The 10,398-nt window shown below is 34.8% G+C and overlaps 1 protein-coding gene and 1 non-coding gene across 4 annotated transcripts in view; both read right to left on the bottom strand.

Moving 5' to 3' along the window:
- Nucleotides 1-1,846: 1,846 nt before the first annotated feature.
- Nucleotides 1,847-10,398, bottom strand: part of LOC136028785 (uncharacterized) — a 65,643-nt gene continuing 57,091 nt past the window's right edge. For all 3 annotated transcript variants that reach the window (XM_065706690.1, XM_065706688.1, XM_065706689.1), the window contains one exon: nucleotides 1,847-6,553. In XM_065706690.1, the coding sequence (XP_065562762.1) occupies nucleotides 5,021-6,553 (1,533 nt within the window). In that variant the 3' untranslated portion in view covers nucleotides 1,847-5,020. The remainder of the gene's footprint in view (nucleotides 6,554-10,398) is intronic.
- Nucleotides 7,933-8,006, bottom strand: Trnai-aau (transfer RNA isoleucine (anticodon AAU)). The gene has a single exon. It is a non-coding gene; the product is annotated as a tRNA-Ile (tRNA).

Below are 10,398 nucleotides of genomic sequence, written 5' to 3'. Positions count from 1 at the left end.
GTTATACGATAAGTGACGGCTGTCTCTTGCATTTATTTTGTTCTTTTAAAAATTCAGTTTTTTTTGGTAGCTAACAAAATTCCAAATATTAAGAACAGACGCCGGAACTAAGAATTCTGAACTCCAAGTTTCGTCTTGGCAAACCGATCTACTCTATAAGTACTGACAGTTCTGTAATCAATTTTCATCCTTCATACTTGCAACATTTTGTATTACTTACTCACTGATTTAGTTCCTCCCACGCCGGCTGGCGCGTAAGGCGATAACGATGCCTCTCCACGGTGACATCTGAAGATCTTGCGGCCACTAGTCTTCCGAAGAGGTTTTTGCAAATGTAGCATCTTCTCTAGGCATCGGCCAAGCATCACTTTCTCCGGTCCCCCTTCTAATGGAGAGCCTGCCATCGTCCATACGGATCATATAACCCCAATACCGCCATCTACTACTTAGGATCTTCTGGACTATCAACCATTTGACATGCTTTCTCAGTCAAATTTTGTATACACATATATAAAACTGTGTATACATCTTAGCTATGCAAGACCAATCAGTGGTCAATTCACGAAAATTCAGGGGGGAGGGAATGGGGGCCAAACGTATTTGTCAAAATCTGGAGGGAGTGGGGTCAAATTCTTTGTTCTTTTTCCAATGAGAATACTAAAAAATAGGCATTTGCAACGAAAATATCACGACCCACCGACCTACCACTGAGACTAGCACTTCTCGTCTAGTAAGTCGGCGTCATGTCACGAGGCCACTTTTTTCTTTTATTTAAAAGAACCATTAGCCGGATTTCATTTTTAGCACAGTACCGCCTAAAAACCTAAGCAAATAGTGATAATATAAATAAATATTATGTATGAATTTAGGTAAAGTTAATATTATGTATAAATAATATATAATAAATTCATGCTAAGATGTCAAAATAAGAAATTTAATTACGAAAGATAATGAAATTCCAATTTGATGGTCTTTAGAGTAGATCAGTTTACCAAGTCGAAACCCTGACTTGAGAATCTTTAGTTTGGTATATTTTCTTAGCATTTACTATGTTGTTTGCTAAATCCCAGCTTTAAGAATGCCCAATATACAAATTTCAAGGCTTTCTTGTTTATACGACCATTTAACGAAGTCGAACTAATCAATATGTACTATACATTGATCGGGGGTTTTTACTACCATTTAACAAAGTCGAACTAATCAATACGTATTATACATTGAACGGGGGTCTATACGACCATTTAACGAAGTCGAACTAATCAATATGTATTATACATTGAACGGGGGTCTATACGACCATTTAACGAGGTCGAACTAATCAATATGTATTATACATTGAACGGGGGTTTATACGACCATTTGACGAAGTCGAACTAATCAATACGCATTATACATTGAACGGGAGTTTATGCGACCATTTAACAAAGTCGAACTAATCAATACGTATTATACATTGAACGGGGGTCTATACGACCATTTAACGAAGTCGAACAAATCAATATGTATTATATATTGAACGGGAGTTTATACGACCATTTAACGAAGTCGAACTAATCAAGATGTATTATACATTGAATGGGGGTTTATACGACCATTTAACAAAGTCGAACTAATCAATACGTATTATACATTGAACGGGAGTTTATGTGACCATTTAACGAAGTCGAACTAATCAATACGTATTATACATTGAACGGGGGTCTATACGACCATTTAACGAAGTCGAACTAATCAATATGTATTGTACATTGAACGGGGGTCTATACGACCATTTAACGAAGTCGAACTAATCAATACATATTTTACATTGAACATATAGAGAATCTGGAAAAAAAAATCACCCAAGTACAATTTAACTTTATTCGAACTTATTTACGAGTACAAAACTTGAAGTCCAAAAATAAAAAAAAAATTCAACAAAGAAGAAACAGCTTGAACATACAAGAGCTAAATACACATGTTTCTAATACCTACATTTATCTATAGATTGAAAGGAGGCAATATTTCATGCGAAAACTCAAATTGCACACTACATCTATGACTTATTGTCAGGAGTGGATACAGAATTAATATTTGGAAGGGAAGCAATTGAGATTTTTTTGCCCCTCTGACCCAGTAAATAGGGCAATTTTCGACATTCGGGAGGGCAAGCGTACCAAAAACCACCCCTGAATCTGCCCCTTCTTATTGTAGACAAAACATTACAGTTGCAGTTAAGGCACATTAAATTCTGAAGAACAGTACCGGAACCAAGAATTTACCCACAGTGGGGATCGAACTTGAGTTTTCTTTAGAGTCGGATCGACACTGAACACAAAATTGTCTAACTAATTTCTAAAAAATCCTCATTTTCCTTTATTTATTTCTTTCATGTCTCATTTCCAAGGAAATATTGAAACAGCTTCGTTTTTAACGGTTTTATATCCAAATACACTTGAAAGTAAAAAATGAAATTCGTACTTCCTGATACCAAAAAAGCTTAAAAAAAGTTGAGACAAAAGGTGAAAACGAGTGATTTAGTATCCTTGTTCGCATTGAAGTGTACACTGTCGGAAAGGTCCTTGAATAGTTGTAAGATACGTCATTACCGCCTCATGCTTTCATTTCTTAGTTTAAAAATTCAGTTCTAACTAGTTCAAAAAAATTCAGTTTTTCTAACTAGTTAAAAAAAATTGTTTTCACCTTTTAGCGGTTCTGGAGATAACATAACAATAATAGTTATTTTTATTTTAATCTTAACAGTCTGGTAAATCATAGTCAATTTTATTCTGCATTTTATAAGTAAAAATTGTCTTCTGACTTCAAACTGTCCAAATACTTTATCCCCCCCCCCTTATGTACAAATATATAGCCAAAATTATACATTTCCCATCTATCTTGTCACTTGTCTTGTCTAGCGCTAATGTGAAAGAAACTAACAAAGAAATCGGTTTGTTCTCGAGTTTTACACAGCGTAAGCTTGAGTGAGAGGGTATAACACACAAGTACCGAAATTACTCCACCCTACGGAAAAAAAAACTCAAATGAAATTCTCAAATTTGGAAAGCCTTATTTTCCACGGGAGGGAAGGTATTTTCCGGTAGGGGTATTTTCCGCGGGGGAGATTTTCCGGAGGGTAAACGCCTAGAACAAAGGACGGCGGCTCCTTGCCGACACAAGGAAGAACTTTTGTTGGGACTTTTTTAAGACTTTCTCAATTTTTGTATAAAACTATCTTATTTTTTCCTTATTATTTTATTATACAACTAGTGTTAACTGAAATTAAATAATCAATTGGTAGATTGATAATTTATTCATGAATTATTATTAGAAACTGATATTCATTCAAAATGTTATCTCTTTTCATTTCAAATCAAAATATTATTCTATTTCTGAAGCATCTTTTTCTAAATTATTTTCTTGTTATCAAATTATCTGAAAATTATATCGTTATTTTTTATCCTATTATTTTTCTATCTTATTTTTGCGAGAATTATTCACAAGAGAGCCATAACCACACAATTATCATGCTAGTAAGCCAGCTTTTGTTGGGACTTTTTTAAAAAGAACTTTCTCAATTTTTGTATAAAACTATCTTATTTTTTCCTTATTTATTTTATTATACGACTAGTATTAATTGAAATTAAATAATCAATTGGTAGATTGGTAATTTATTCATGAATTATTATTAGAAAGTGATATTCATGCAAAATGTTATCTCTTTTCATTTCAAATCAAAATATTATCCTATTTCTTAAGCATCTTTTTCTAAATTATTTTCTTGTTATCAAATTATCTGAAAATTATATCATTACTTTTTATCCTATTACTTTTCAATCTTATTTTTGCGAGAATTATTCACAAGAGAGCCATAACCACACAATTATCATGCTAGTAAGTAAGAGGAAAATTTCCATATTTTTAAAAATGAACTTACAATTACAGCTATTGTTTACATAATACAAGAAGTTTAATAATCACAGGGAGGAGTTTCATCCGCGACGAAGTCTTTAACACATAGTATCTTTTATATGCTTTGATAGCCAATAATTTCTTTTGAAGTGAATATTTTGCGCAAGCGCGATTGTAATAGATGAAAGAATCATGCTACACTTTTGCGCTATTGGCACTCCTTATTCACGACAAGAGTATAATTTCGAGAGTATTTTCGACAAGAATCTATAATACTTAATGTTGGCTTCTTTTTTCACTTTTTTTTTTGGCGGATTTTCATTGAAAATGGTCCCTTTTTGGCGTTTTGAAAAAATAAATTAATGGAAAATAACCAAAGTGCATTTTTGAGGGCCATAATTAAGGCGCTTTCTGATGGCGTTATCAAGTCTACTTTATTAAAAGTGACCAGATATAAAAGTTAGCTGTCAAACTAGCTCTTAAACAGCTGTCTGTGGTTTTCAAAAGCCCCATCCAGCCTTTCTACTCCGAAAATGGTACTGAAATTCTATATTTGGGTGCCATATAGCATTTTATGACAACGTTGTCAAGTCGAACTTATTTTTGTCAAGTCAAACTATAGGCACTCTTTATTCACGACAAGAGCATTAATTATTAAGTAGTAGTATTACTTATTCAAGAGTAGTATATTATTTTAAGAGTCTTTTCGACAAGGATCTATAATAATTCATGTTGGCTTCTACAGTTTACGACTGACCGGGGGAAACTGGAGGTTATGCTGGAAGCTTTCTGCTTAACAGCGTTTAATCAGTTGAAATACTTTATTTTCCAATAATTTTAGTATATCAAAACAACTATTAATAGTACGATAAAACTAGAGACAGTTCTCATAGAAGGTGATGCTAATTTCACTGCAGCCCCATTCACAGTGCGATTTTACCAATACCAATATTTAACTAGCGTCAATTTAAGCGAATCAGGATTTTTCATGGAATTTTTCGTCAGTCTGAAAACTCTACGAAAAATCTGATTGGCTCAAATTACCACTAGCTAAGTTTCAGTATTTGTAAAATCTCACTGTTAATGGGCCTTAGGCAATCTAAAATAAAACGTTAAACATGCATTGTATTTAGAAATTAAAATCCGACTTGGGCTTTGGTGTAAGATTATAGTTAATGGCAAGATTGGGGGATGATTGCAAACGAGGGGACCGACGTCGTACTTCGCCAATAAGAAGCGGTTTTAGCGGTGAAGCTCGCCGTTGAGTTTTGCTCCGTCCAATTCTCGGAGTTTTATCCTTAAGAGGTGTTAAGAAAGGCTTAAATCTCGGTGTTGTCAGTATAGCATCTTCATTAGTTGTTATCTCATCAAGACGCAAGTTTTTTGACAACAACACTTCAATATTTTCCTGTTGAAAGGCAGATTCTCCGGGAGTTAGTCTGACTTTAATCGGTGTTTCATTCCTTTTCTCACAACTACGTGCAAGAAGTTGATCAATATTAGCACGCGACCTGGGTGTCGCCAATACATTTGATTTTTGACATTTTGTATCAATTAACCGAATTTCAGGGGGAGTTATCCCTTCTTTCGTGATGCTTGATTTTGGTAACTGGGATCCGACAGATTTACCACGAGATCTGACAGGCAGTGATTGGTATGTTTCTATTCTTCGAGAGAAAGGATCCTCTTTGTGGTCAAATATTTTAACACTTTCATGAACTTTTCCAGCATTCTCAGCACGCAAGCGCTTTATTGAATCTCGTGGCTTTTTATCAATTTCAATGGGTTGAAAACTTTTCATAAAATTCTCAGCACTTTGCCAAACAATAGATTCTCTACGTGACTTAAGGTCAGTCGAGCCAATTTCTTCCAAATTTTCAGGGACACTTTTAAATTTTGGGCTATTTCTTAGATCCATTGAATGATACCCGTTACTTAACCGCTTACTAGGGGTATAATCACAGGAGTTGCTCAGTACAGAGTCATTTTCAAAAGCTTTAACGATCTTAAGAACAGACCCTCTCTGTTCAATATCCGAACTTGAATTCTCCAAAATATCAGGCTGAGTTTCATCCCGGATGGTAGTATTTATAATCGAGTTATTCGACATATTGCTAAAGTTGAGTTGTTTTCTTTCAAAGTTAGCCTCCATACTATATCTTCCTCTAGATCGCCTTTTCAACGGGCTAGGTTCAGGCAGGCCTGTGCGTACAGTATTAGGCTTCCCTCGCCTAAGGTTGCTTCGTACCGAAGTTCGATCCATATTTCTTGCAACTAAAAGAGGAGTCACTTTGACTACTTTACCACCAACTATTGCAGAGTGACTTCGAGTCAGACGAGACCGACTACGTCTCGGTGAGCTCAATGACTTGTGACTTAGACTTTTCGGAACTTCACGAGATCGACGTCTCACAGCACCAATTTTCCTTGCACTGGGAGATCGAATGACTTTATGCTCAGCACTGCGACGAATTTTCAACTCTTTACTCATTATTTTGACAACTTCGTTAGATTGTGTACAGTTTTGAGCCAATTCAGAGGTGTCGTCGACTAATTTTTGAAATTCTTCAGCAACAGCACGAGTGACTGATTCATTCACGCGTGGACTCAATATAGGATCGTCCTTGACAGCTTCGATCAATTCCTGTGCAGCCATATTTATCTGAAAGTAAAAATAATAACGTTAACATTGCATTGCCGAAAAAGTTCTCTTTTGGCTCTATTCATCCGATTATTTATTTTTAACCAATATTCATCTCTTTTGGCTCTCATTATCCAAAAATTCACATTAAAATGGATTTTTGCAAATAGACATTCGGGCTTTGGAGACAAGACTTGATTTAAAAAAAAGGAAAAGAGTGCAAAAAGACTTAAAAATTAAGAGCTAAAATTAGAATTGATAAGTTAAGCCAGCTAAATTTGAAGTAACCCAAGAAGCTCGAGAAATTTACTGAAACTATTGCAATTAATTATTTGCTTATTATACTTCAGAGCTCAATAAGCTACAATTCATGCTTGTACAGCTATAAAATATTCTTGGAATATCTACCTACGAGCTTGAGCTAGCCACATTTTTGGTTACTTCCAAAGGTTTTATGGGTTTACAAGGGCATTTTTTCGTGTAACACATTCATTTTGTTTTTTTTAAATGCATTCAACTGAACATGTTCAATGAACGTGGGGGTAAAATTAGTCGCCTTTTTTTTTATCAAATAGCCAGCGGGGAAGATCTTCGGGGCAATATTTCGTTGCCCCGATACTGAAATACCTAAATACACATTCCTCCGTCTTTTTGATCCCTTCTAAATGGAGTTTAGGCTCCTGTCCTTGTGAATTCCAATCCACATATCTGGAAAGCGGAATTCTCTTAACAATTTCTAAGGAAGTTTCGTCAGGTTTTTATTAATATTTCCGATTCAGAAATAAATCTAAGCCTACATTCATGCTTCGCTTTAGCCTTATTCAATATAAACGATGATCGAACCATCAATACTCTTAATGTTTTTAGACAAATTTATGACACAATCAATTTGGCGGCATATCCGGTATAAGCCTTCATATAACCAAATGTACTTTTTACACCTCCATGAGACTGTTGAAACCGGATGTACAATGCACATCCCCCATCCACTTGGATAGCTGACTATCCACTATCCACTTCAAAAGACAGGATGGACCGTAGCAATGCCACTTCGAGCACCTTATTCAAGTCGTTCATATCTAACATGACTTGAATTAATCTAACACAACTCAAGTTATTTTCGACGTGTTTAATAGTCTAGCGCACGTAAAATAGTTAAACGAGTCATAAATACAATGGTTCAAGTACATATTTTTATTCAATATCAATTAGAAAACGGGTCTTTTAAATTCCCACCCTTTGGCTACGCCTAAGCTTTTTACGCTATCTCGAAGTTTTAGCAAAAGGCTACGGAAAAGAACTCAAAATATGCCAAAAAAAAAGATGAAAGTAGTTCATCCACATCTTTGTCATTAATGCCAAACTCTTGACTGTAAATTTCGCCACAACTATAAAAAACATGGCTCGTGAGGGGATCGAACCCACGACCTTCGCGTTATTAGCACGACGCTCTAACCAACTGAGCTAACAAGCCTTAATTCCAACAAATTTGTACTTATTATATTTAAAATTTGAAGAAAACATATCTACGAAAGACTATAACACAGTGCAAGAATTTGTTATCTAGAATACCGATGGGGAGTAACTTCCACAAAGAATGAAAATCGAGCGAACTTAAATTATAAAAGAGAAACCACTGGTACAATGAAATATTGCTCCTCTTCTGAAGGAAATTATATGAATTCCGAAAACAACTTAAAAAAAAGTTTTGACATGCTTACTTATATTATTCCTAAAAATGCTTCATTTTACTTTAGTCCCCCTCCCTAAGTGAAAAATATACAGCACAAATTACATATTTTTCATGGATTTTTCCATAGGTCAATTTCCTACAAAGAAGCATCGACGACTAAATTAAGAAACCGGAAATTTGTACTTCGGATTTATCCGTTCTTTAATATCTGAGGAGGTACCAGTCTAGTTTATATTATGTTTCGAACTAAACACTTCAACTCATTGGCACCATTTTACGAAATTTAGGGAGGAGGGGGGGGGGGGTCAAGAGTTTTCGTCATATATTTCAAAATCGAGGGAGCTGGCATGGTATTTTTCGATCTTCTTATGATTATACAAAATAGTATTTTTCAAAATCTAGGGGGAGGGGTCTTTTTTAAAGAAAAATAAATATTTTTCCATAATCTAAGAAAGGACAATTACCCCCTGCATTTCCTTCGTACCAACCCCCAGCTAAAGTCACATTCGGAGGTACAAGTCTAGTTTATACTGTATTTCGAACTAAACATTTTAACTCATTGGCATCAGTTTACGAAACTGTAGGGAGGAGGGGGGCAAGGATTTTCATGATCTATTTCAAAATCCAGGGAAAAGGCATGGTATTTTTCAATTTTTCTTATTATTATACACAAAATTGTATTTTTCAAAATCTAGGGGGGTGGAGGCATTTTCTAATGAAAATAAAAAAATATTTCCCCAACATCTAAGAAAGGACAATTATCCCCTGCCCCTTTCCTCGTGTCAACCCCTGGCTAAAATCACATAATTCTTACTTCACGTTTAGACTAGACACTAAGTTTACTGATTTTGTTGGTTTTTATCAATACTAATTAAAAGAAGGTTAACAATACTAATTAAAAGAAAAAAGAGGCAAATTTCCTAGCTTAGAAGCAGTGTGTACCTTATTACACACTGCTTCTAGGGAGCAGTTTTTAGGGAGCCCCAAACCAAAAAAGACTAAAAACCTCTCGTTTGCATAAACAAGTCTGCTCATCCCTATCCCCCAGCCAGTTACGGGTAGGAAAACTTTTTTTTTATATTTGTCTTGGTGTTTTTAATAACAAAGTTTCCCCAAGAGTAACTCCAGAGTAACGAGACAAGCGTCTACGTCAACTTTTTTATACATAAAAAATAAGCTACTGGTATAGCCATATCTTGAATGGGGGGGGGTGTACACGGCTTGAACCACCTTCCCCAATTTTTTTTTCTGACCCGTATAAAAGTGACAAAAATATATGTAAACATTTTTTTGCACACAGAAACCTTGATAATCTCTTTCTTTTCTAAAGCCCCCCACTGAGAATAAAAGACGTTTATGCGACCCTGGTTACTGGTATATCTTTCATCAAAGTTTCATTGTGGATCGATTAATGCAGTCAGATTACATTTCACTCCAAAAATACGGCTGCAATTCGAACTTGATCCTTTAGTTTTGAAACGTAAAAAGTCATTTGAAATTTTAACAGTCATTTTAAACTGAGCGAATCACCAAAAGTTCATTTGATTCTGAAAAAATAAATTTCAGTACATTTAATGCGAAAATCAGATTATTTCTCTGGATTCTTTTTCTAGTCTCTTACTCAAAACAAGTTTTATCAGTTGATTTTTAACAGAAAAAAAAATGCTAGAATTAGAAACTAGAAAACACGGCTTAAAGAGATTAGATTAAACCTAAGTTTTATCAGTTGATTTTAAGTCTCAAAGTTAAAGCATGGGGGGGGGGGATGACGACACAGAAATTCGTCCTTTAATAGTTCTAACTTAATTTGTCATCACTGCCTCATGCTTTGATTGTGGACCTAATTGGGAGATAAAAGCCTCTTTTCATTATTTTTTACTTATGTCTTTTTAATCTTTGGTTGATCTTTCAGGACAGAAAAATAAATTATTTCATTCTAACATAACTTCTTCGTAAATAACGACAAAGGTCCCCCAATGCGAATAAAATGTATAAAAAAACAGAAAGTCCCTCTACCCGGAAGGATTATAATTTTTAGGTCTAAGAATGAAAGCATGGAAAGGGGGGACGACGACACAGAAAGTCGTCCTTGAATAGTCCTAACATAATTTTTCATGACTACCCATGTTTTGATTTTTGGACTTGAGAATTTCAATTCTAGCGTTTTTTTTTT

This window comes from Artemia franciscana, chromosome 7 (assembly GCF_032884065.1).
Source record: "Artemia franciscana chromosome 7, ASM3288406v1, whole genome shotgun sequence".
Classification (NCBI taxonomy): Eukaryota; Metazoa; Arthropoda; class Branchiopoda; order Anostraca; family Artemiidae; genus Artemia; species Artemia franciscana.
Note: the sequence above shows the minus strand (reverse complement) of the source record. Positions and strands in the feature narration are given on the sequence as shown.